Source organism: Carica papaya, chromosome 8 (assembly GCF_054855325.1).
Source record: "Carica papaya isolate Zhongbai chromosome 8, ASM5485532v1, whole genome shotgun sequence".
In the NCBI taxonomy this organism is placed as follows: Eukaryota; Viridiplantae; Streptophyta; class Magnoliopsida; order Brassicales; family Caricaceae; genus Carica; species Carica papaya.
The window spans coordinates 3,843,992-3,869,774 of NC_142316.1; the positions used below are offsets into that span (position 1 = coordinate 3,843,992).

General features: G+C 35.6%; 5 protein-coding genes and 1 long non-coding RNA gene across 14 annotated transcripts; 2 read left to right on the forward strand and 4 right to left on the reverse strand.

Moving 5' to 3' along the window:
* Nucleotides 1–1,639: 1,639 nt before the first annotated feature.
* On the reverse strand, nucleotides 1,640–2,621 carry LOC148240382 (uncharacterized). The gene is made up of 3 exons (XR_015814044.1): nucleotides 2,200–2,621; nucleotides 1,919–1,989; nucleotides 1,640–1,685 (listed from the first exon to the last, which is right to left on the reverse strand). It is a non-coding gene; the product is annotated as an uncharacterized LOC148240382 (long non-coding RNA).
* A 2,012-nt stretch (nucleotides 2,622–4,633) lies between these two features.
* On the forward strand, nucleotides 4,634–15,061 carry LOC110825574 (uncharacterized). Of its 5 annotated transcripts, none has more exons than XM_088210193.1 (14): nucleotides 4,654–5,197; nucleotides 7,052–7,110; nucleotides 7,211–7,421; nucleotides 8,616–8,685; nucleotides 9,851–10,047; nucleotides 11,362–11,437; nucleotides 11,523–11,606; nucleotides 11,694–11,773; nucleotides 12,251–12,377; nucleotides 12,638–12,697; nucleotides 12,815–12,865; nucleotides 12,964–13,122; nucleotides 13,701–13,833; nucleotides 14,585–15,061. In XM_088210193.1, the coding sequence occupies exons 3-14, from the start codon at nucleotides 7,273–7,275 to the stop codon at nucleotides 14,755–14,757; spliced, it is 1,359 nt and encodes a 452-aa protein (XP_088066319.1). In that variant the 5' UTR covers nucleotides 4,654–5,197; nucleotides 7,052–7,110; nucleotides 7,211–7,272; the 3' UTR covers nucleotides 14,758–15,061. The 5 variants fall into 5 exon arrangements, 4 of the variants coding, with proteins under 4 accessions (XP_088066319.1, XP_088066317.1, XP_088066320.1 ...); XM_088210194.1 differs by lacking the exon at nucleotides 4,654–5,197 and adding an exon at nucleotides 5,228–6,117; XR_015814182.1 differs by lacking the exons at nucleotides 7,052–7,110; nucleotides 14,585–15,061 and adding an exon at nucleotides 13,416–13,508 and having other exon boundaries at nucleotides 4,634–5,197; nucleotides 13,701–13,791.
* A 127-nt stretch (nucleotides 15,062–15,188) lies between these two features.
* LOC110809020 (uncharacterized) lies at nucleotides 15,189–16,437 on the reverse strand. 4 transcript variants are annotated; one of them, XM_022034760.2, is made up of 2 exons: nucleotides 16,307–16,437; nucleotides 15,189–15,882 (listed from the first exon to the last, which is right to left on the reverse strand). In XM_022034760.2, the coding sequence occupies exons 1-2, from the start codon at nucleotides 16,310–16,312 to the stop codon at nucleotides 15,370–15,372; spliced, it is 519 nt and encodes a 172-aa protein (XP_021890452.2). In that variant the 5' UTR covers nucleotides 16,313–16,437; the 3' UTR covers nucleotides 15,189–15,369. The 4 variants fall into 4 exon arrangements, with proteins under 4 accessions (XP_021890452.2, XP_021890527.2, XP_088066323.1 ...); XM_022034835.2 differs by having other exon boundaries at nucleotides 16,311–16,403; XM_088210197.1 differs by lacking the exon at nucleotides 16,307–16,437 and adding an exon at nucleotides 16,065–16,248.
* On the forward strand, nucleotides 16,359–19,267 carry LOC110808899 (elongation factor 1-delta, putative (DUF936)). 2 transcript variants are annotated; one of them, XM_022034569.2, is made up of 5 exons: nucleotides 16,359–16,497; nucleotides 16,590–17,197; nucleotides 17,431–17,688; nucleotides 17,766–17,857; nucleotides 18,328–19,267. In XM_022034569.2, exons 2-5 carry the CDS (start codon nucleotides 16,601–16,603, stop codon nucleotides 19,076–19,078), a joined length of 1,698 nt encoding a protein of 565 aa, XP_021890261.2. In that variant the 5' UTR covers nucleotides 16,359–16,497; nucleotides 16,590–16,600; the 3' UTR covers nucleotides 19,079–19,267. The 2 variants fall into 2 exon arrangements, with proteins under 2 accessions (XP_021890261.2, XP_021890345.2); XM_022034653.2 differs by having other exon boundaries at nucleotides 18,559–19,267.
* Nucleotides 19,268–19,405: 138 nt separating this feature from the next.
* On the reverse strand, nucleotides 19,406–22,055 carry LOC110808811 (UPSTREAM OF FLC protein (DUF966)). The gene is made up of 7 exons (XM_088210196.1): nucleotides 21,900–22,055; nucleotides 21,363–21,552; nucleotides 21,185–21,254; nucleotides 21,010–21,119; nucleotides 20,477–20,915; nucleotides 20,307–20,381; nucleotides 19,406–19,662 (listed from the first exon to the last, which is right to left on the reverse strand). Exons 2-7 carry the CDS (start codon nucleotides 21,493–21,495, stop codon nucleotides 19,548–19,550), a joined length of 942 nt encoding a protein of 313 aa, XP_088066322.1. The 5' UTR covers nucleotides 21,496–21,552; nucleotides 21,900–22,055; the 3' UTR covers nucleotides 19,406–19,547.
* Nucleotides 22,056–24,727: 2,672 nt separating this feature from the next.
* Nucleotides 24,728–25,485, reverse strand: LOC148240383 (cation/H(+) antiporter 23, chloroplastic-like). The gene is made up of 2 exons (XM_088209745.1): nucleotides 25,216–25,485; nucleotides 24,728–25,096 (listed from the first exon to the last, which is right to left on the reverse strand). The coding sequence occupies exons 1-2, from the start codon at nucleotides 25,483–25,485 to the stop codon at nucleotides 24,728–24,730; spliced, it is 639 nt and encodes a 212-aa protein (XP_088065871.1).
* Between the last annotated feature and the right edge of the window lie 298 nt (nucleotides 25,486–25,783).

A 25,783-nucleotide genomic window follows, 5' to 3' on the forward strand; every position in this document is an offset into this window, starting at 1 on the left:
GATCAGCCTGCTGTAACGGGGGCTCAACCTGCGCTAGCGGAGGAGGTCCGGGTAACTCCCTTCTCTCCTCTTGCCTTCGCTGGGCAGCTACGAGAGCTTCCACCATCTCATATAATCTGTCCAAATCCTCCCGAAGCGAATTATCTTGGGCCGCTCGGTTTAGTGGGGGCCTTCCTCTCCTCATTTCTGTGTACCTGCATTTACAAGGAATGGTTGAGTAACGACCCATCGGTGAGTATTACTCTAAGACATTATTGTGTAAGGGATGGGTCCGAGGAAATGCGGCTCTGATACCAACTGTAACGGCCCCGGAAAATATTAAAATGAAATGAGTATTTAAATATATCGAATGCGGAAGCGAGATCAAAATTTCATTTAACATCCCTTACACGAAAAACCAAAAAAACGTACTTAAAATATAAAAGGTTAAACTAACTAAGAAAGAAAACTCGAAAATAAACTATGCGTATGACTACAGAGTCTCTAGGCATTCCCTTCGTCGTCCTCCTGCGGAACGGGCTCGGGAACCATGTCTTCCTGATCTGAAATGGTTAATTAAGGAGTGAGCTACACTAGCCCAGTAAGAACATCACGATATCTCACCGTCACGGAGGTAAAAGTGGGTAGAAAGACACAAAAAGACCAATGGAGCATAATTTACAACAAAACCTTTTATCAATAATAAAACTTCTACCATCCACTTACCTCGGTGGAATTTATGAAAACAATATAAGAAAATAATAACATTATCACAATCATGGAATAATATAAGCTGTAAAACATAGCACTTATCACGCCTTTTGTAATTCAATCATTATGCAACATATCCTTTTCTCATTTACCAGCCTACTAGTATCCATGGGGGTCCCTAGGGGTCCCGCTACCCGTTAACCTTTAACATTCATAATCAGTTTCCAGGGCCGTCCCCATACCCCGTCCGGTATGGGCGCCAAAACCATGAACCTCAATACCCCGTCCGGTATGAGGGTGAAACGGGCCGTCCCCATACCCCGTCCGGTATGGGCGCCAAAACCATAAACCTCAATACCCCGTCCGGTATGAGGGTGAAACGGGCCGTCCCCATACCCCGTCCGGTATGGGCGCCAAAACCATAAGATCTCCATACCCCGTCCGGCATGTGAGACCACAATCCCGGTAGGGTTCCCTACGGACCCGGTCCGTCCACCATCTCCCAGGATATCTAGTCAGGCTGACCCCATCATACAATTATCAGTCTATACAATGTTTCATTTCACTTTTCCTCAATAAGCATCATCAATTCACATTTAAACAAGCAAATCATAATTCATGCCGAACAGACAACATACAGTATCACTTCTTCAGTCATTCAACCCATAATTAATAAAACAGTAATATATGCATTCGAAACTATAAAATGAACATATCAAACCCCATAATGCATTTAAAGCTGTAAAACAGGCCAAATAACAGTAAATCATCAATCACACTAGACTCGGGCTCCATTAGCAACCTTAAGCAATTTCACACATGCGTTAATTCAAGAAATACCGTTTTATTATTTTGAACTTTAATACCGTGATAGGAAATAGGGTGAGGGGTCCTTACCTGTTTTCGGGATCCGAATACGATTCACAGTGCGCCTGCAGGCTGTCCCTAATTTTCCCTGAATTTTTTCCCGGGAAACTGAAACACACTAACAGTACCTGCACGTGTTCCAAAAAAAATCCAAATTAGGCTCAGGGCCTCCTTCGGCCCAAATCGCAACTCCGGCACGGCGGCTCCGCCGTGCTCCGGCGACGGCGCCGCCGCTGGCGGCGGCGAGTCGCCTCGGGTTGGCTGTTTTCGGCCGAATTCGGCCACGCTCGCATTGGTCCTTGTCAGAAAACAACCCTAGGGCCCTCGGGGGGCCAAAAAATCACGGAAAAACGGAGCTTACCGGCGGCGGCGCTCTCGGGTGCAGCGGCTCTCCGGCGAGGTTCGTGTTTTGGTGATTCGGCTCCGGTCAACCTGTAGAGAAAAGAATGGTGATCACGGTGATATAAAAATTGCATCGAACGGAGGCCGGGAAGGGCCTCGTCGGAGGCAAAAACCGAGAGGGGGCGCGGCGGCGCCGCTGGGCTTCGGCCGCGTATTCCGGCCGTTTGGCCGGGATTTCGGCTTCGATTTGGGCATAGGAGGAATCAGTGGGGAAAAACGAGTCGGGGGTATGAAATTTACCTCGATCGGCGGTCGGAAATTTCCCCGGTGCGGCGGCGAGTGGCGGCGGGTGGCAGCGGTCGGTCTCTGGTTCGTCTTCTCCGGCGAGCGGCTGGCGGCTAGGGTTTGTGGTCTGGTGTGGGGGTTCTATTTATAACCCCTTGCCTTTTGATCACAGCCGTTCATTTTGTTTTAATCTGGGCCGTTCGTTTTTGATTGAATCTGGGCCGTCCGTGCGATTGAATCTGGGCCGTCCGATCGCGTGATTGATCTGGGCCGTCGGATCGCACCCACGCGGATCGCCAACGTGGCTCCTTTTGGAGTGACGCGGTCTTGCCACGTGGCAGGCCCTGGTTGGCCGGGTGCTGACCGGGCTTGCTGACGTGGCTGCTGACGTGGCCTTCCCTTTTTTTTTTTTTTTTTTTTTTTTTTTTTTCCTCTTTTTTGGGTGCTACAATTAATCTCTAATCTTGTAAGTATATATATATATACTTTTACTTTTATTCGATATAAAATCAAGTCATTATTCTTAATTTCACGATTAACATATTTAATGCGAAAATGAAGGGCATTAATCTCTTATTTTGTACGTATGTATATGTACCGAGTATCTATTAAATCGAAATTAAAGATAGTATTCTCAATTTTATATCTATAATATTTAATATAAAGACGAATAACATGAAAGAAAGAAATATTTAGAGACAGTGAATGAGCTAAAAATAGTAGAAGTTTTGATAAAAATCTAACATCTCACTCCCTTTTAAATTAAGAAAGAAGCAATCATTAATATTAATTAATTGAAAATCACACCTTTTAATTCAATTGGTTTCCAATACTAAAAACTAAACAAGAAAATCAATTGGTTCCAATTTTTCACTTTTCTTTTTCAACATCATTTTCATTATTTGAACCTACCACAACTTTATCAAATTTGCTAATCTAATTTGATTTTTAATTAATATAATTTTAATTAAATTATGCAATTAACTATTTATTTGACTTGATTTAATTACTTAATTGTGTAGTTAGTATTTTTATTTTTATTTATTTATTATAAATACATGAATTCGAATTGAAATATTCTGTTTATAGATGTTAAAATATATGAATTTTTCTTTTATAAAAAAAATTTGAAATAAAATACATGATTTATTCAATATTTCAACCCACAATTTATATAATCAAAATTTAGATCAATATAATTTTTATTTAATATAAATCACTAATAATAATTAGAGGTAGATTTTATAAAATTTATAAACATAAGATTTAAGAAGTGAGATAATAGTTTCTCAATAAAAATTTAGTATACAATTTACAATAATTCTACTAAGGCCATTTAAAAAGAAAGACTATTTATTTTATTCAACAAATTATTTGCTTTCATAAGGATAATGACTTTAGCAAATTGTAAACCTAAAGATATTCTTTGGAGGTATGAGAATCACTCTTATATACTATTTATTTTCAATGATGTACATATATATATATGTGTGTGTATGTATGTATGTACATATAAGTGCTTTTGTAGTACTTATCAATATGTATTTACCAACCAAATTATACCAAAAAAGTAAAAGTAAAATTTTGTAAAAATACATTATATTTTGAATTTATGATTGAATTCCATTTAAACTTTTTAACTAAAAAAAGGAAAGTTTATTTTATAATTTGAAATTTAATTAATAAGGTTATGTTAAAAATTAAATGACTTATTTTAAATAACAAAAATTTTTAAAATATTTTTTCAAAAGTTAAACATTTTAATCCGGATCAAATTCGATCGAATTAGACTAAATTAGATTGGACGAAAAAGAAAAAATTTTAGTCTTTGATTCAAATTATTTATTTATTTTAATTTAAATAAGTTTTGTTTCGGTTCAAGATATTTGAATACTTCTAATTCTAATTAAATAAATTCTTTATCAAAACTAATTAACTTTTTCATGATTAGTTGATGTAAGAAAAAAAAAATACTTTATTCAAAACTGAGACTGATGATAGTAAAAATTAAAAAAAAAAAATAGTTCTTTATTTTATAAATAAAAAAATAAATAGATTAAGAATGATGATAAGATTAGTTTGAGGTAGAGATATATATATATATATATATACATACACACACACACATAATGAATTTGAGGTAGAGTTTTACTAAACTTAATTAGAATTAGAAGTATTCAAATGTCTTGAACCGAAGCAAAACATATTTAAATTGAAAATATAAATAAAACTCTACCTCAAACTCATCTTATCAATGTAAATATAATTATAAATTTAAAAATATAAATATAAGAATATTTATTAATGTAATATATTATATTTATTAATAAAAATAAAAATATATTTATAATAATAAAATAATATACACACACACACAATGAATTTGGTTTGAATTGGTTTAGGAAAACCAAATCTATACCGCTCCAATCTGTCGCTCATTCTTTTTTATTTTCATCAAAGTATCTTAATAAATATATAGATCAGTTTGTGTTAAAAAAAGAAGATCTGATTCAGGATATGTAATGGATTTGGATCCACCCACGATTCCTTGTCAGCGGAGCGGATTGCCCTGTTTATCATCATGGTGATGAGAGATGGGGGTAAAGAGTTCCCAACTCAAAAGTCCTGCACCTGATGTCACTGTTAGCGCCATGCAAATGGACAAACTATGCATACCCAATTCTGCAACTTGACATTAATATCCTCTGCAATCATCCTTTTAGATTCCAAATCAATAGACTTTCCAGGGATTATAATGTCCTTTTACTCCCCCGCCATTCCTGCGCAGTCTCTGGAGAATGCCATTGCGGAAAACTAGATAAACCGCCCGCCATCTCTCATCTCTCTCTCTCTCTCTCTCTCAACTGGCGTGTGGGTAAAACAAGTATTATTCTTTTGGAGAGTGTTTGTTTCAAGACAAGTTGACGTTTTGGGGTTCCTTTATTGCCTTTCTTTTATGGGTATTCGCCATAGCTTTCGTTGACAAATGGGAGGCTCTTGCTCTCACTAATAGGTTTGGTTCTCTTCCCAACTCATCTCTGTTTTTCCTCATTATCTTGGTTTTGTATTTGTGTTTCTTTACTTCTATTTTTAGCCAATAACTTCTTCCTCTCACCCCGGTCGTTTTATTGTTTTGTTTTGCTTCGTTTCTTTTTCTTTGATTGAACAGTGAGCATACGTTTCATTTGTTTAGGGTTTGTTATTTCTGGCTATGAAGGCTCTTTGGGTTACGACTGGTTGATTGGAAATGATATGATTGTTGGGAAATTATGCCTTTCTTGGTGCATGTAGTGTGTTCGAATAAAGTTCTATCTTTTCTGAGGCCGAAAAAACTGATGGGTCTGATTAAAATTTAGTATTGAAACAATAGCTGGGCGTGGTTAAAGCTTTAATTTTGACATTTCTTCTTCTCGTATTAAACTGACAGCTTCTTTCATGACTTACTTCTCGATATAATTGGGTGGCTTTATCACTGGTTTCTGTTTGGAATATTTCAGTGGGATTTTGGTATCATTTGGTCAGGTCAATTACAAAGGTTCCTACTTTAGAATTTGAATTGGTAAAGTTCTCTGATTGGTTTTGTGGGATTAAATAAATCCTATGTAAGAGCAGAATTTTGAGAAATCTGTTGATTGAGGTAAAACCGTAGAAGGAATTGCTTGATATGCTATGATATTGACTCCTTCAAGGCCATCGGCTTCCCCCTCCCCTCAAAACTCTGTTTCCCCTATTGAGGAAATATCTAACTTAGTCTGTTCGAAAAAATTTTCTTTTTTAGATTAGTTCCAGGGTAGTTTTACTTTTCCAAAAATCTCCTAATTTTGGTAGTTATTATGGAAATTTCATATACCTAGCTGAAGCTCATTGTATATTTCGATTCAAGTACTATTTGGATGATAGAAGTTGAATTTGGAAAATGGGCATTCATGGAGGGTTAGAAATCTCTCTCTTGTGGAATTAGAAATTTCTTAGTTCAGAGGATTGCACAAACAAAAATTCAGATTTTAAAAATTCTCTTTCTTTATTGCTCAGCACACCTTTGGTGCAGTCTCTAGTCTATTTCTATTCTTTTGGTTGACTTCAATTACTTGACATATGTGATTAGATTATAGTGTTCGTATTTTATTTAGAATTTAACTAATTTCACCCCTATATTGAATTTTCGGTGATGAGTTTTTGTTTCTACCTGGCAATGAAGAATCATAGAAATCCATTGATCTTGACTTGATATGAAATAATAATACCGTTTTTATTCAAATCCTTATATCATATCTATTTTTTGCTATTTTTGATTCCCTGGAATTTGTAAATCAAATGCATATAGCTTTAGTGTATTGGAAAGATTAGTTGGTTGTGAGTTTGCAATTGGAAATGTCCTGTTATTAGTGTGATTCACACATGTATTTATGCTAAACAAGAAGACCCCTTCGAAAGTAATTTTTCTCGAAGTGGTTGTTCTTTTTTGCTTTATATTCAATTTAATGTGTTTCTCTGTTATGAAATTTATGTTAAAACTCAGAACGATAAATTTTGATTCATTGACAGTTAGCTTGTCAAGGATTCTTGATCTATTGAAATTCATCTGATTCGATATACACACTTTTAAAGGATGAATATTTGCATTTTTGGAAGGAAATCAGAGTCCATGAATCACAAAATGTAACTACTGAATTGAAAAAATAAGCTTTTAGGAGTCTTCAAATCCTCCTGATAGGCTCTTTTTCTTTTAAAAACTTATTTACTTCAATCAATCAGGTTTCTTCTTGATATGTTAGCAAGACAAGAAACAAATCATTAACTCTGTTTTGACATAGTTAGGTTAGTACTTGTTTTATTCATTTCAACCAATTCCCTTGCCTCCACACAGAGAAGACAGGGGAGAAAAGGCTACTTATCAGTAAAGTTCTTCCTAACATCATTAAGCAGGTTACAAGTCATGGCTATCAAGAACAATTTTTGACAATAGATAATTGTTTAATTGAGTTGCTATATGCCGTTATCTCTAAAGCTTGAATTCAAACTGCAGATTTCACTGATAAGGAACCTTAATTCTCGGTCATTGACTGATATTTGACTTCATTGACTGCAATGGTTGGTATTGAAGATTCATACACTCAGCCCCTTGGAAGATGGCCTGTTTTTTACTACGGTGTGGGGCACATGTTAAATGACATTACCGCTTCTTGTTGGTTTACATATCTCTTATTGTTCTTGACAGACATTGGACTCTCACCAAGGTGTGCATCTCGTTACCTAGTTAGTGACATATACTCATTTAACTTATGTTTTTAAATGATGTGTGGTTCTATTATTTTCCCTTAGAAATGCATCAGATTTTCTGAGGAAAAGTAATGAAAGTCTCCTCACGGTAATACAAACAACAGCTTGATATTCTTTTTATAGAAAAAAACGTAAAGATCAATTCCCATCAGAAGTTTTAAGGTAAATTAAAAGGTCCCTTTAAAATAACTTAAAAAGCACTTTAGTCCTCTTTTTATAGAAAAACTAAAAACATCTATTTCTGTTAGAAATTTAAGTGAATACATAGAAAACACAGGCTAGCAATTGCGTGTAATTTGAAAGCAATTTTTAGGTCTTAAATTTCTAAAACTGCTGTTACTTTTTGAATCTTTATCCTCATATGCATAAACCATTTAAGACTTCTAACTCCTGATCTCTTCACATGCTATCTGGGCTTTATCATGACTTAAATTTTACAGTTCAAAGTTGTTTATGAATTTCATCTGTGGAAGCAAACATCCTAAAAATTCTAAAGTTGTATATCAAAATAAGGTTTAAATTTTGGAGGTGCTATCTATTGCATTAAATTGTGACTCATTAAAATATTTTAGCAGCAAATAAGGCAGAGTTAAAGCCATATAAGAGATCTGTGAAGTGTTTTCTGGTCCTTGTATAGAAATTGAGATTAAAAATGTTGTCTATATTAATTTTAGGGGATTATTTTGCTAATATCCCAATTTTATGAATAGAAAGTTACTTCTAAGGTTCATAACAATATTTTTTAGCAGAAAGTTACCTCAAAGAAGTATTGTTAATAGAGAAAGAAAAGAGAAAGGTGTAAACGTAGAGGATAAGACATCCTCAAAAGCCTCCAACAAAGAATAAAGCAGAAAAGTGAATAGTGAACTGCTCACCAATTCCATTGTAATTAAGTTAAAAGGACATCCTTAAACACCTCTCAGCCTTTGGCCCACATAAAAGCCTTTCTGTCCCGAAGATTGGAAGGAGGGAAATACTGATTCTCGAGTGTTCTAGCATTATTCTCTACTGACAGAACCCATAACCCCGCAAAAAAAAAAACACCCCCCAAGAAGATCTGTGCTCATATGATCATCCTTCAATACCTCTAGCTTTTTTGTTTCTTTGATGTGTATTCTAACTTTTATAATATTTTTATTCTTTTTGTCAAGGGATGCTGCCATTGTCATGCTGTCAGGTCAGGTAGCTGATGGATTTGCCACTATCTTTGCTGGCGAACTGGTACTTCATTACTAAATATGTTACAGATGCATGTTTCTTATTTGGCAAATAGATGTCATTTAAGATACTTTTGGGTTCATGCCTGTTTAATTCCCATTTAATTCTTAGATCTTAATTACTTGATTTGTAAAACTTAGTAATAATTTACGTGTTGGATACATGGTTAAAATCATTCTCTACTCATATGCTCTATTATCAATAATTAATTTTTATTTCCACATGTCAAATAAGGAATCACGAAAACATTTAAAATCAATTTGACATGGAATTGACTTAGAATTTTAATGTCATTTTCATTAAGATTTCTATTAGATTTGTATTTTATTTCCATTATTATTCTATTTTTATGAAATAAATTTCCATTACTATTCTATAAAATTGAAATTTGAACTAAACTCAATGTTAGAATGGCGACCCAACATTAGAATCAGTACTTATTTGGGCTTCCATTTCTTTTAGGATGGTTTTTCTTCTCCTCTAAAAATTGATGTAATATATGTAAAATTTATGATTTGGGAATTTTTGGTAGTCTTTTGCACGGTGCCTAAGATTTGTCTTGAAGATTTCAATTCATGAAAACGAAAGTGGAAAAACAAGGAACCTAGATGAGAAATTCATGTGTGCTAACAAACTCAATTACTGAGAGCTTGGATTCGTTTTCTAAATGTTTCTTGTTTTTTTTTTTCTTTTTCTTTTAGAGCTTCTCTATTTGTTTTCTGCATTTCACATTACTTTTGATTTTTCTCCTTCGTCTATATAATATAAAAGAAAAGAAGGAAGCACTATCTTGAAATTATTGCTTGTATGTACTATACACATCCACAGAAGTTAATAGTTGTCTGCTGAAAGTATAAAACTCGTAGGTGCTATAACTTTCATATTACTTTTATAGCAATCATGTCCCAGTAATTGAAAGAAGAAAAACTATTTGATTTCCTTGAAATTTAGCTCAAACACTTAACCTCTTTCGAAATTTGAAGTCCAAAAAGAACAGTGTCAGGGCAGCTATTACTGCATTATTCAAAGATTTCATATTGTGACATTCTTGGTTTTTATGTCAATGCTTTTTTCCCTTAAAAATTGAAAATGATTTATGTTTCTTATCTGTTTATTATTTCTTCTGGGAATGTCCTTTGTCTTTATTGCTTCCTCTTTCTCTTGACAGATTGACAGGTTTGGGCATTTCAAAATATGGCACGCAGCAGGATCCTTGTTGGTTGCTGTTTCATTTTCTTCAGTCTTTGGTGGTTGCATTCCCTGTACAATCCTCAACACCCAATCATCAAAAATAGAAACAATTTCATATAGTGTATTTGCTGCAATCTTTAACATTGGCTGGGCTGCTACTCAAGTTTCACATATGTAAGTATACTGTAACTTGTGATGTAGAATAAGATCTCAATTTGGAATGAGCTTTCCATTAAATAATTTTTGTACTTGTTATTATTGTGTAATTTTAAGTTACTTAAGTTAATATGGTTAATTTAGGCGTTGTGTTTTTAGGTAGGTTCTAAATATTATAGGAAAAAATCTTTTAAAATTTTTCTTTTATAATTTTGCTTGTTAGTTGTAAGTAATGCTTATATGAATACTAGTAGCTACCAACAGAGAGAATATGATGATGAATTAAGAGTTCTTTTATTAGGATTTTATTCCTTGTTTTCTCTGTGTTTATTCTTCTGATTATTGTTCTGTCTAATTGTTCAATATATACCTCTTTATATTTCTCTGCGTTGATGATTAATTTCATTTTACCTGCTTTTATTCTTTTGTTTCTCACCTAAACTTCTTCTATTTCTAAATTGGCAGTACAAGATAGTTTAATTGCTTTTCATCCTGCATCATTTGGTATTTTTTGCAGAAAATGATCCGTAACTTGATGTCTGCCTTTTTTGAATGTGTATTATTATGGCATGGAACCTCTGAGCATGGGAAAAAATGATTTTTACATTTGTGTAATATTAAGGACTTGAGTTTTGTTTTATTGAGCTGCTACTCAAGTTTCACATGTGGAATAAGCTCTGTAGCTTATTATTCACCACACAGAAATGTGCATAACGTCATACTATTTCCAGAGCAAATAGAAAAGGGATCTGGGTTTATGTGCAAGCACATGTATCTATGTGCATGCTTGTGTAGGTTTCTGCAACTGTAGTTTAGGATTTAGCAATGTTGTGAGAGGGGTAGGTAATATTTTATTCACATTAATTGATGAAAAAACCCTCCAGTTTTTATACCATTTATTACAGGATCTTTTGCGTTTGACCATGTTATTTCCTGGGCACTTTTATGGACTCAACTAATGAATTTTAGATATTATTGGCTCATAGAAAAAAAAATGCAGACAAACTGAGGACTACAGTAGGAAAGATTTTAGGGCTTCATTTGGTTGTGTTTTGTTATGCTCATTTTTCTTTGCTGCTTATATGTTCTGTTTGTGGTTGTCACTCATACTGTTGCATATCCAATATTATTTTGACATCGCTTGCTTGTAAAAGCACAGCCTTTTACTAGAGGAATTTAAGCTCAGTTTGGAATAAAGTTTAGCTGCTAATTGTTTTTTCTTCATCCATCCTCATTTCTTCTTCTCCACTCTGCCTTTTCCTTGCATCTGTATGCATGCTGCATGCTTGAATGCATAATGTATTCTATGGACCATGACTACTTTTGTTGAAGGTCTATGGTGAACTGCATCTCCCTGAACTCAACAAGCAGGGTAGTGCTGGCAAGCTGTCGGAATGCTTTTACTATGGTGAACTTAGCTCTTTTTAATTTTTTTTTTTTTTCAATCTATGCAGTTTAGCATCAGTGAAGTGTCTTTATTTTGTTACTTGCAGGTCGCCAACCTCAGCCTGTATGCAATTGCTTTAGTAGTGTTTGGCGTCAGTAAAGCAAGAACACATGATGATGTTGAAAATCAGGTTTGCTGTTTAAGGAAGTGTGAATCTGCCTCTTGAGAGCCTTAACCCTTGTTTGGATATTGTTACATGTTTGTTTCAAAATTTCAGTATCGCTGGATTGCATATTCATCAATTATTATTGGATGTTGCTTTGTGGGCATATTTCAACTTGGTAGCAAGGAACCTGGGTATGCTTAGATATTCTACAAATACTTCTAGTTTCATATTAATCTCTTAGTGGACCTAATATGGCACATTGCTGACGTATTAAACTGTGATTGAATCACAATGTTATATTCGAAAGTAAATTGTCCTAGTTTCTGGATATCTTTTGGTTGAACACAAAGCAACAAAATATGGGCATAAATTACATGATTAAACTTGCCTCATTTCTATGATAAATATGAAATTTCATTTTTTGGCTTCTTACTGATCAGGCAAAGAATTCATGTGATTATCGACCAAAAAAAAAAAGTTTCGTGTTTTCTATCAAAATGAAACACAAGAAACCATCAATGAGAAGGTTCATCATCGAAGTGTTAAATTACTGACTGCAATAAAATTAGAATTCAGCATCTTTATTCCATTGCTTATTCTTATTGATATTTCAAGAACTCATTGCATTGATTCATTAGAGAAATGAATTTTTGTTTTTCCATATATAGATTAAAGATAGGTGTACGAGGAAATAGTCATGCTAGAATATCATGGGTTTACTGGTTCCAGAAAGTTCTATACTACCAAGTTGCCGTTGTTTATTTGCTTACCAGATTAGTACTCAATGTTTCACAGGTTAGTATGCACTTCCTTTCTTCTCATAAGAGCTTTTCCCCCCTTGTTTCACTTGCCAGAAGGTGTAACAAATTAATACTGGCATGTTTTAGCTAAAGGTCCAATTATCTGTCAGATACTCAAGAATAAATTCCTTATAAAGCCTTCTCTTAATAGAATCATGGGTTCACGATTAGCTCTCTAGCGCATGTGAAACTTTTTTTGCAAGGATTACTTGCTTCATGCTTTGACATGAACAAAAATATATTTTTTTCTTTCAGGCATATCTTGCATTCTACGTTATTGATGATTTGCGAATGGCCCAATCAGCTAAAGCTTTGGTAGTTGCACAGACCCTTCCAGCTATTAAATTCCAGTTAAAATTCTTTAATCCTCAACAATAATTTGATTTCAAATCTGAATGCTATTTTTAATATGTTTTATGGTTTATGGATTAGGTGCCTGCCATAATCTACATTTGCAGCTTCATCGTGTCTGTCCTTCTTCAGGTCCCTTTCTTGACTCTTTGTTCTGTGTGTTAATATCTTTATATGATTTTTCAACTTTCTTTGCTTCCATTCACATTCAACAATTAACCACGCTGCAGGAGATTGCATGGAATGCAAGACGTTTGAAGGCCTATTATTTTGCTGGGGGCATTCTTTGGATGTTTTGTGGTGCTGCAATCCTTCTTTTACCTAGAGGGATGAGTGTTTTGATGTATGCAATATCAATATTTATTGGCATTGCAAATGCACTAATGACGGTATGGTATAAAGTTTTTTGCTGTTTTCTTGTTCATTGCAGTCTCCGATTCCCTTCTTAACTGAAAGAAATTCTACAAAGAGAAATGTGAATATTGAGTACGTAATTTATTGTCATAAATTCTGTGGTGATTATTGGGTACTCGTTCTAGGACCTGGATAAAGTTTTAGGTGGAAGGCTGTCAAACTCATGATGAGAATTATGAACTGGATATTTTCCAGCCAATTTAAGATACATTTTCTGGTTACATATTATGGTGTACTGGTTGAACCTTAGAATTTCTTGATTATGAAGCTGCTATCCAGCTTTTTTGCGAAGCCTTGTTGACATGATGCTGTTATGGTGGCATTGGTTGGAAGCGCACCAGCATACTATACATGTGTGCATGTGAGTGTGTATTTATTCCTGTGCTGGCACTGACACTTAATTAAATGGTCTTCGAGTGCTAGTCTTTGATCTGGGCCTCAGGAATTTCTTTCTTATGTTGATTTTCATTATAGAACAATGTTTCTTTTATTAGTCTTTTTGTTGGATTTCTGTGGCTGTATCTCCATCTAAATTTGCTTTTAACCATGATAGGTAACTGCAGTAAGCATGCAGAGCGTGTTGATTGGAGAAGACCTTAACGGATGTGCATTTGTTTGTGGATCATTGAGCTTCTTGGACAAAATGTCATGTGGGCTTGCGCTCTATGTTCTTCAGTCATATCAAAGTAAGTCGTTCCCCTCTTTCAGTCTTTTCAGTTCCCCTTTCATGCAGTCCATGAACCAAAAAGAAAAAAAAAAAAAAAAACAGATGGTGGAGGAGAGCGAGAGAGAAAAATAAAAATTTAGAAATGGAGAATTTCTTTGTTTCTTTTACTGAATGATAGCTTGGAACTCTTGCTCTTATTGTTATTTGCAGTTAGGATGTTTCTCTTTATATCCCCTCATATTTATCCGTGTTATTTAGAGATTTCAAATCTTTACCCTGTAGCTACCTCAGTTGCATTTTGTAGCTGGTACGGAGAGTTGGACTGTAATGAAACTATGACTATAATGCACTTCAAATTATGCCACTAACATTGTTCTTTGCATCTGACCCTGAAGTCTGGGTATGATTCATATAGGCATAGACATGAGCATTTTTTAGGCCTTTGATTCGTGCTATATGGTGGGTAAGCTTAATAACTTCTTATGATTTAGTTTATGCCTTGTTTGGTACTTCAACACTTTTTATTATGTGAGAGAAAATTTTCGTTTTCTTTTTTTCTATGAGGATATGAAACAAAATTTTTAAGTGCTACTGCCCCTACTTCGATGAATTCTTCAGTCTTTAAATGCAGCACAGTTGTTATTTCTTTGTTATTTCTAGGTCTTGCTCGGTTGGGCTTGTTGGATGTCTGGTTTTAGACTTCCACAAAGAGCTTAAGAATTTGTTCGAAACCCAAAAGTTGGAGATTGATAGAATACATTCTGATGCAGGTACCTCACCAAGAATGGAGATAAACAAATTACCACAAGTTTATTTTTCAGTTACACGATATGGCTTGGGCGTTGTTCCCGCATTATGTTCCCTGGTGGGGGTGATTGTTACATACACCATGAATCTTCATCCCAGAAAGTCAAAAAATCTAACACAGCTTCTGTTAGAATGAGAAACAAAACTGGGTGTGTGGCAATAATTCAATGTTGAAGAAAGTGCTACCATGGGGTCTGCAAGTCTGATTTAGGAGTGGCTAACTAAAGCTTTTGCCAATTTTTTTAGTTTAAATTTTCTGGAAAGTGATAATCTGGGTTATGCTTCCAGATCAACATAGAATTCATAGAATTTTTCTTTTTAATAGAGAGAAAAGCTGTCTGCTGGGATAATGCTGATATCTCAATATGCACTTATGATATTATTTGATTCATATAGGCTGTTAATCAAACGTTACAGGCATATAAAGAAATCATTTGATATATAGCTTTTTTAATATCTTAGCAGAATGGATTTTAGCTATAACGTGCCTTGTTTCACATACATGACAAATATATATTAAAGATATATGCAAGAGCCCATGAAGCAGGAAAAGCAAAAGATGAAAACTTGGAGTACTGGATCCATCTCTAATTGTTAATAAACATTGCAAGGGTGAAAGAGAATCTCTGAAAGTTGGCCCAGGCAATAATAATATTATGTGTAGATTAAGAAGCCAACTCATACATTCCATGGATGTGTGTGTATATGTATATGTATGTATATATGGGAACGTTGATTGCATGAAAAGCTAGATTGGTAAGGCGAGGAGAGGCTTTTTCCGGGAAGCTAAACGTGGATGGTGCTTGAGGTTGATCAAATGGCTCAAAACCTTTACATATCGGCTCATCATCCCTTTTAGCTTCACTCTATCTCCTTCATTTTGTTGCCTCTTTATCAGTTGAAGATTCTTGTCCTGATCTTGTTTGAAGTGCTGTTCTAAAGAACTCCTGTTTTTCTTCTCGTCATCCTCATCGCCATTGATTAGTTGCTTCAAGCTCTTTCCATCAATCCCTTCTTCTTCTTCTTCTTCGTCTTCTTCTTCCTTGTCAGCTTCAGCTTTTCCTTTGTCAACTTCTGCAGCAGCTGAATCCATCACCGTAGCCTGCAGAGAAAGTACTTTAATGATATTCTCGTCGGTTGGTTTCAGATTCCATGGCTTTCTGGTTCTTTTTGACATGCTAATATCGTAGCGTCGTTTGCTGGAAATCACCAACTCACTTCCCATGATCGTAAACAAGATTATGCTCGACGACCAAACACCCTGCAGAAAGTATATAACTTTGATCTCTTAAAAACAAAATGTGAAAGAAGAAACTAACTAATGAAGAGCAGAGCGCTTGCTTAATGCATAATTAAAGAGATAATTACAGAATTATGAAGTTGAAATGTCTGTTTTCATGTCTATATTTAGCTGGTAAAATTGAATAGAAGTTGAAATGGTACCAAACTCATTGTGTGTAAACACATCTCTAATCACTTTGCAGTAGCTAACTTTCACCACCTCCAAAAAAGTTGAAGGACAAATTAGGTTTATTTTCTCGAAAGTGTTGAATTTAAGATATTGATTTTATAATTTTGTATACTTTATTAAATTTATTTTAAGTGAAATAATTTATCATATAAAATAAATTTAAAGCCATAACTAAAAAAAAGAAACTTTTAATTAAAGATTTCGTCTGTATTACAAACATGGGAAGCAGAGCCTTCTTTTACTGTTTTGTTCAAGTCCTTCCATTTCTTCAAGACTTTAAGAATCCATTGCGTCTACTCTGCAACTTCCTGCAAATCTCAAAGCCTAAAAAGTTACCTACATACCAATTCAGACAGCTGTATATCTGTGCTTCTGCTTTCCCCAATGTCTCATTGAGATTCGACAGTGACCTTTCTGCTTCCCTCCCCAAAACTCCTCCTTTACTAACCTCAAAAGTCTCACTATTATTCATGGTTTTTTTGCTTTCACATTTTCAGGGAAAGGGCGCATGGCGTCCCTCACCCCAGGATTACTTTCAAAGCTTCTGGAAAACGTGGGAAACAAGGACGTCAAGGTAACAGGAGAACATCGTTCGCCTCTCCTTCAGGTGATAGAGATCGTCCCTTCACTTGCAGAAGATCCTTGGCACAGCAATGGCTTCTTTCTCAAGCTCTCTGATTCTCTCCATGCTGCTTATGTCTCCATCTCCCCAGAAGACGTGGATTTGATTTACGCAGACAAGATTCAGTTGGGTCAGTTTGTTTATGTGGGTGGACTCGATAAAGGCTCTCCAGTTCCCGTTATTCGTGGGTTGAAGTCCCTACCCAAGAGAAGACCCTGCATAGGAACTCCCACTGACTTGGTGCCTAGCGATGTTTTACCCACTCGGCCATCTGTGCATTTCTCCAAGGACAAGAAAACTAAGAAAGGTAGCAACTTTAAGATAAAGAGAGATGGGTTTGATGGCTCCAATAAGTTAAGAGCCATAAATAAGGGTTTGGGGAGACTTAGTTTGGATTCTGCGAGGAGGGTTTGGGATCAGACTCCTTCAACGCCAAGGAATTCTTCTGCTCAGCTTCCTTCTTCGCGTCTGAAAACTAAACAAGTAAGCTTCTTGAGCACTTCCAGTCACCATTTCCTTAAAAAATTGCTGTTTCATTACGAGTTGAAGTGCTGCTTTGTGGGAGTGGTTAAGCACTTATTCCCTCCTCGTAGACCCACATAAAGTTGCTTACTTTCAAAGTTCTAGCAAGAAAAAGAAGAAACTTTGATCGTTGAAGACTTTTAATTAACACTATATTGCCTACTAATGGTCATGCCTTGAGGACATTGATGCAGGTTGTTGCTGATAGGAAAGCTTCTCCTAGGAATGATCCATCATCAAAGCGCCCAAGTCTGAGCATTTCTCCACTGAAAAACAAAAATGATAATGTTTCATCAAAACTGGTGGAGAAGTCTTCAAGAAACTCTGCGAGATCATTGTCTGATGAAACTATTCCTAGCCATCTTGTTAAGGTTCCACTCAATTCCAAAAGTTGGTCAGACCAGAGGATCTCCTGGGACGCACTCCCACTCACAATCAAAGATCTTGGAAAGGTTCAATCAAAACAAAATTTAAAGAATTTCAATAAACTTTCAGCAACAATCTCACCTTATGTCCTAAATGCTTTCAGGAAGCTGTGTCTCATAGGAATGTTTCCTTTTTGGCTGCTGTACAAGCACTGGAAGAAGCGTCTTGTTCAGAGGCCATCATTAATTGCTTACAGTATGTTTCCTGTATTCACTGTTACTATCACTACAGTAGCCTGGCACTAACTCGAAAATCTTTCTTTAATTTGGTGTTCTAGACTGCTTAAGTTGATAAAATCAAGTATCAAAAACATCAAATGCTTGTTTGATTAGATGGACTAATTTATTTAGCAACTATGAGTCATAGCTTAGTTTATTGCAGTGCAGCATGTGCAATGAGCATTAGATCTTTCAACTGATAAAAATGGGCAAGACAAGTATCGGAATGACTTCGCAGTCCTGTTATGTTGCAAGTTATGTTGGCTTCTTTTGTTTGATAATTCATAATAACTTGATCGAGTCAGGTCACATTTAACTGAAATGGACGGGGGTGTTCTTGCCATGGATGTGATTTTTAAAAAAATAGTGGATGCAGTTGTAATTATATACGAATGTAAATAACCCGTTTGTGATTTACAGTATTTTTTTTTTAAATTCTATGGTTAGTGCATTTGTGGAACTGTGTAATTCCTCTCAGAAACCAGGACCATTGGTGGAGCAGTTTTTGGACATCCATCATAGTATGCAGATAGCAGCAGTGGCTGCTAACTCTTTACTTCATGCAAGGAATCCTCAGGCAAATTCACTAAGCATGTGCAGAACATCACCCAAGAAGAATGCCAAGTCCTGGGTGCAAGCTGCCATACACACTAATCTTTCCAAATTCACTCTGTGCAGTAACCCAGAGAAGGCCGGAATTAGCCTTGGTGAGAAGTATCATTACCTCATAATAGAAAATGATCCAAGCAAGTTGATATCTGAAAATAATCCACCTCAAAGCAAACAAAGCCCTCAAAGTCACTACAGTTCCGGACCAGATTCAGATGCTACCCACCGGAGTTCTCAGTCTTTGAAGAAGCATAATTCATCTGCAAACAAAATGTATTTCGGAAAGGACACATTGTCTGGTGAAAGTGGATTAAAGGAGGCAGCAAATTTGGCAGAAAAGCTCCTTACGGTTTCTTGCCAATGGTTCTTCAAGTATTTGGAGAGTTCACTAGATAAACGATTTGGGTTAAGTGGAAGGGAAGGAAGCACTGATATTGCATCTCTTCTGGGACAGCTTAAAAGGGTTAACAGTTGGTTGGATGATCTAGTTGGGAGTGGGATGCAAGCTGATGAGAAGATAGAAGGCATTAGAAAGAAATTGTATGAGTTCTTACTTGCGAATGTTGATTCTGCTATTGCCGGTAAGTAGATAAATTTAGCCGAGAGCTGACAACTTTAACCCCTAGAATATATTGAAATCCATTGACATCCAATTAAACTAGTGATTTTGTATACTGTTGGGAACGAGTTCTCGTATCATGATGAATCTTTGCTAATTCTTAGAAGAATAGGGTCATGAAGTAAGATGACTTATAAAACATGTTCTATTTTCATGGTTCATGCGAATCTAAGAACTTTATTTGTTCTCAACTGCATTTCTCAGCAACATACAGTTTGGTTTGTAAGTGAGTTAAAGCTTTTGGCTTGCATTCTATATCATATTTCTGTGGATCTAAGAGGCTGAAATAAATTCAAAATACTTGTGTTTCTTTTTACATGATTAACTTGGGGGAGAACCAAGATAATATAAAGATCAAAAGCTTGTAATGAAGAAAAAAAAAAAAAAATCATTTTTACACATGATTGATGAAGATAGAAACTGTCTGTGATTCAGCTGGTTATGAAATAGCTGGAAGGCAAGTCATGGCACCAGTTTTGTCTAAGGCTTTCATTCCTCTACAGGATTTCATGTGAGAGTGCATTTTCTCTGGCTTGAAAGACTTCCCACATTGCCTGCAAAGTTTTTCATTAAAACCAGATTACTATCTTTTGATGCTCAGAAGATTGAATTCAAAGAAATGAGAGGAACGAAGTAGTATAAAAGGAAATTACAGATTATACTCTTCTAGGAAAGTTTCTTGATTCATAAGTAGATGTTCCAGTAAATTTAATCTTTTGAATTGGGAATTATGAATTAAATTGAATTATAAGATTAAGAATATATTTTCCAATAAATTTTTTTGACCCATTTGAGTATAATTTTTAAAGAAAAATATTTTAAAAATTGATATTAAATAGAATAATTGTTGTTAAGAGTAAATTATGCGAAGATGATATAGATTTTATTCTAACTAAATTCAAATAATTTGTAGAAATTAAATTGAATTATGTGATTTACTATTAATTTTTAAGATTTGATTAAGATTTATGATAAATTGTGATTCATTCATAAAAAAATATAAATTGTTTTATTATGAAATAAAATTGTAAGATTCCAAATATTATGAAATAAAATTATTTTATTATGAAACAATTTCGTGAAGAAATAATATTTAACTTTTTTTATGGATTAAAAATAAATTTTTTTAAGAAATTAATACATATTTATAATAAATTAGAATTAAAAAAGAGGAAATGAGTAAATTAAGGTGGCTTACGAGCAAGCAGGGGTGGCTGTCGGCTTGTACGCGGCGGCCAACGGCTTCTTCTTATTCTTTGAATCACTGCTTTTTCTGCATCGTTCGTCGTAAACCAAGCCAAAACCCAGAAAGTTAATACATATATATATATATGTATATATGTTATATTATAGTTATATTACACGTACCCAGCATTGTGATTGTGATTGTGTTTATGTTTTTGATCTAATTCTTGTTGATTCAAAGGATTCCCAACTACCCAGCTGGACCCTCCTAATTCTCCCTCTCCTCCCCCGCAAATCTCTGGCTTATCATCCTTCCTTCTCAGTTTCACCAGTACTGATTCCTCAGTCTCAACACCACCGCAATGAATCAAATTCCGAAACATTTGGGAAGCTCCGCTTGAACAGCTCTTGCTTTTCGAATACACTGGATCAGTCTCCAAGCGCTGGGAATTACACAACTCATCCTTCTTCCCATCATTCATTTCTTCTTCTTCTTCTTCTTCCTGCTTGATGGAATCGTCTGTGATCGTGGATCTGTCGGAGACGAAAACAGGGGATTCTTTATGGATTTGGGAGGATGGTTTTGTGGGTGGTTGTGGTTGGGGTTGGGATGTTCTGGGTACTGCATGAAATGAATTAATGTAACATGATATGAGATGGGTGGAGAGAGAGATTGAAGAAGATCAGAAATTGAGGAAGAGATGAAATTAAATTACCAAATGGGGAGATAATTTGGGATCCTTTGAGAACGTATTCATTATCGGAGATTGGAGTAATTAGATCATCGTCAAGCAAATCTTGCCAAACATATCCATTCTTGTACCTCCTGCATTCATCGATTACTCATCAATTTCCTAAAATAAACTTAATTAACCAATTAATCATACTTACCTCTTATAGGCCCAAGCAAAGTTTTCCGCCATTTCTTTTCCTCTCAACTCCCCAAGCCACCTCTTCACATCTGAATTCATTCATCTCTTAACACTAATTACAAACAAGAAGAAGAAGAAGAAGAAGAAGAAGAAGAAGAAGAAGAAGAAGAAGAAGAAGAAGAAGAAGAAGAAGGGACCTCGGAGATAAACACCAGTTGGATTGAAATGGTGGAGACGAATGAGATGGGGGTGTTCGATATGACCCATGCGGCTGAGAAAGTAGACAATGTGAAGTCTTCTAACTTCTCCTCTACCTCCTGATCCTTCCATTATATTGATTCTCTGTCTGCTACGCTATGCAATGCCTTCATATAATCAGCACATTCACTACAAGAACAAACATTCCTCTGCTTTTCAGCCATCTATATATTACTATTTTATTCACAACCTAAAACCCAAAAAATCAGTCTCCCTAAACCCACCATATATCTATATAATTATATCTCTTTACTTGTCTCTCTTCTGGCCGGCCTTAGGAACCCAAAACCAAACGCACTCATATATTCTAATACTTGAAAACCTATGCAGGCCTAGCAACACAACAATGTAGGTATCAAATGCGTATATAAACAACACAATATTATATAGTATTTACACTGACATAACGGAAATCTAACATTTTCTCTCCTCGAACAAGTAAAAAAAACAAAAGAATCTTGGAATTTCGAGATTACCCAGTACGTTATTGGCCTTTGTTTTCTTTATTTCTTGCCAGGCTTCCCAATCTATACCAGAGAGAGAGAGAGAGAGTTAGAGTGAAAGAAAACGTGGATGGTGAAGAAGAATATTAAGATGAACAAGAAGCGGAAAAGTTTTCGTCTGGTTTGCCGCGATTTAACAAACTTACCAAAACCCTCAAGCAGATCAGACCTTTTGACCAAATATCATTTTCTACCCTTTCCAAAAATTATATATAATTTGGTTTTGCAGCTGCTTTTCTTCTTCAATAATCAATGCTTAATTTGGATCATCAATGCATATATCTAGAGATGCTAAATATAAAATTTTATTCCCTAAATGCATCCAAGTAATTTAATTTGGTATATACAGTGTTTGATGCGGCCTATTTTATTCCGTAGATTAAATTTTAAAAAATTAACATGTTATTTTAAATGTAAAATTTTTTGAATTTAATGTATGTTATATTCTTAGTATACACATCAAAACAAATATGATTATAATAAGATTTTATATCACGTATTTATAGCTTGGAAAATCACACCAATGATTGTTTTCACTATAACATTTTGTTTAGGGATGAAAAATAAGGTGGATTTTAGTAAAACCCAAGCCGGTTTTGAGTGTAATATGTACTTTTATCTCCAAATTTTTCTTGAACCAATATGAAAAAGAAGGCTTCTCTGCACCAGGCAAGTTTAACCATGAAACTAAATGAAATTATTATAATAATAAGAATTAAGCTAAGTTTACAAAGTTTTATAACACACACATATATGTACACAGAGATAGAGAGATAAGTAGGAGAGGAGTATTGGATACATGCTGAAGGAGAGAAGGTGCGTGGCAGAAGCTAAAAGTTGGGACGTGAGAGTTATCTCCCAACAAATATTAATTAATGCTTTTTTGTTTTATTAAATAAATAATAAAAAATGAATTTTTTTGGTGTACTACAGAAAGGAAAACTTGTGTTGAAGCCTTTATTAAATTACAAAGAAAACACACCCTCAGTAACCTACGAGTCAGCCATCATCCTCTTCCTCAGTTTCTTCAACTCTCCTTGTACGTCTCATGGAAGTCTGATAATGACTACGATCATTATCTCCACATCCAACAGGTCTGTTCATGAAACTAGCGGCAAAAGCAGATGACTGCCGCACCGCTAGAATCGATGCTTGAGATGAAAAACAAGATGAAGCCAACACATCTCCTATTGTTCCTAATTCTTGATTGCTTTCCCAATCCGAAAGCCCTTTTAGTAATGGAGACTTCACTCCTTCTCCTCTTCCTACTATATACAAATCATTCTCGTTCGCCATTTCTCTTATTGCTGCCATTGTGTCTGCTCCACTATTCACCATTTTGTCTACGTAACTCTCACTCGAATTTAATTGTTCGTGGTTTTCAATTTGAAATCGTATAGGAACTCATCGTCCATTTTCTTCTCCCTCCGACATGCAGATTCTCCTGCTACTGAACAAGTTTCCCCATCTATGCTACCACTAACTGATTGTTGTTCTTGCTTCCTATTGCATTGTTCCCCTCCGATAAATCTCACCACCTTTAGCTTCACGTTTGGATCTCCCGCCATCCTCCATGCATATGTTAAAGCTTCTCGATCATTAGGTCCTCCCAAGAAGAACATGGCCACCTTTTTCTTTGGAAGATTAATGCTATTCGCACCAAACCCACGACTTGATGTGGTAAGGAGAAACTACAGTGATGTTATGAGTCATGATAGAGCTATTCCCAGTCTGGAGGAGTTGGAAGCCATTCAAGATGTGGCCAGACTGCCTATCATTCCTTGACTGATTGGCGCAATGCTCTTCTTTAGTCTTTTGCTCGTTGTTTATGATGAGCATGGAGGCTGCAGTATGCTCCGTGAGCTCTACGAGATGGATGCCGAATACACACATGGTAGATTGTGGGGTGGGATTAGAAGGCCGAAGGAGGCTGGTAATGCTCAAGGCATTGTACCGGTTGTGGACACAAGCCATGATCCGAAACTCTTTGTCCTGGTCACTGCTTTCCATGATCTTGGGCTTGTTTTGTACAGTCGCTTTCTTGGACTTGTAAATTTGGGACAAGATGAGCTTCGTCACGATAGACGTTATCAAAAGAACCAACATTATTAATGGAGAAGTTATATTGTCCAAAACGTGCATATGTTTGTACGTGAGTAATTGATTCAATAACATGGATAAATAATATAAATATATATAAGTACTCAAATATATAATTGGTACATGATATATAATTATGTTTGTGCACCCGCATGTCACGACCAACATTGATGACGACGAGGGCCAAAATACCTTTTGTGTTCATGAGCAAACCTAGAGTCAAACCGTCTTTCCATTCCATGTCATGGAATAGAGAGACTAAAATAGTACTGACAATCTTGACCATGCAACTCCCTAGCACAGTCCCGGCAACAATGCTCCAAGATACTTTATTAAACATGTGGAAAAGATCGGAGTTGTCCGCTAGTAATGTAGAAAAGAGGCATTAAAAGTGCTGACACAAAAGTATCAAGTTTGTCCATAGCCAAAGTTTTGAGTTCCCGGTCGTCTGGCAATATAAGTCCAAACACGAAAGCACCTATAATGGAGTGGGCGCCGGTCACGTTACTTCCTGGTTTTTGTGGTTTTGGAAATTACCCAAACGAGAGATGGACGTATTACAAACCAACAAAACAAAATGAAGGAAAGAGTGGAGAGCAAGGAGAGAAAAGCCCAGATTTTCTGGAGCTTGGTGAAGAGTGAAATGACGAATGTAAGTTGAAGCCAAGTGAAAATATCAGTGACAAGAGCTGAAGACAGAGCTATATTGCCGATTTGAGTTCAGAAAGTATTACAACGAGATCAGGGAAGTTGGTAGCCCCTAGGGCTACAGCCCAGAATGCACCTTTGAAACTATTTTTAGAAATTTTTTTTTTAGCATCAATAACTTTGCTATAGAAGAAGATGGCAACTAGAAAAGGTAAAAGAATTCCAGCCATGGCAATGCTGAAAGCCTTAGTTCCAGATCGCTTGATTAGAGAGAGGTCTATCTCTAAACCCACCAAGAACACGTAGTAGATAAGAGATAAATTTGAAAAAGTCTCCGGCGCCAACGCATATCGGTATGGAAAAAGGTAATTACTGGAAACCCAAGTCTCCCCGATTCCAGTTGGACCCAATAATAGACCGCACTGCATGTATATAATGAGTAACCAAAACCCAATCAAAGCAGAGATTCATGAGTTCTATATACATATATATATATATATATACACACACACACAAAAGCACGCATATGAGCAGAACTTACGAGAATTTGAGCGACAAAACGAGGCATGCGGAGAAATCGGGTAACATAAAGGATAAGTTGATAAGCAACATTGGCAATGAACAATTGCGCGACGAAAAAAGGAAGAGATGCAGACAATTCATTTGGGCCAGCCGGTTGGCCATGGCTGGCAAAAACGCTGAAAGATAGTGTTATATTTTTACCATAACATATTTCAATTCCCTCATTCGTCTTCTTAAACCAAACATGAGCTTCAGAGTACAGTTTAGGAATTTGAGTTGTTTTGTTCATGATAGATTCCCTTTTTCTAATTTCTTTATCATGAAATTACTTAACATGTGAGGATTAGATGAACCAAGGCCAGAGAAAGTGGAGAGTCATCGTTAATTTTTGCTGTAACTTAATTAACCTACAGACAACCAGTATTGCTATAATTTTTGGTCACGAGTCAAAATGGTTTTTTCTGTTGGACTTGAACTTATAGATTCATTCGTTTACCTTCTTATCTATATCTTTACACACACACACACACACACACAGAGGCTTACTTTCGTGATACTAGCGGGTTTTTCTGTGCTTCGTTATTAAC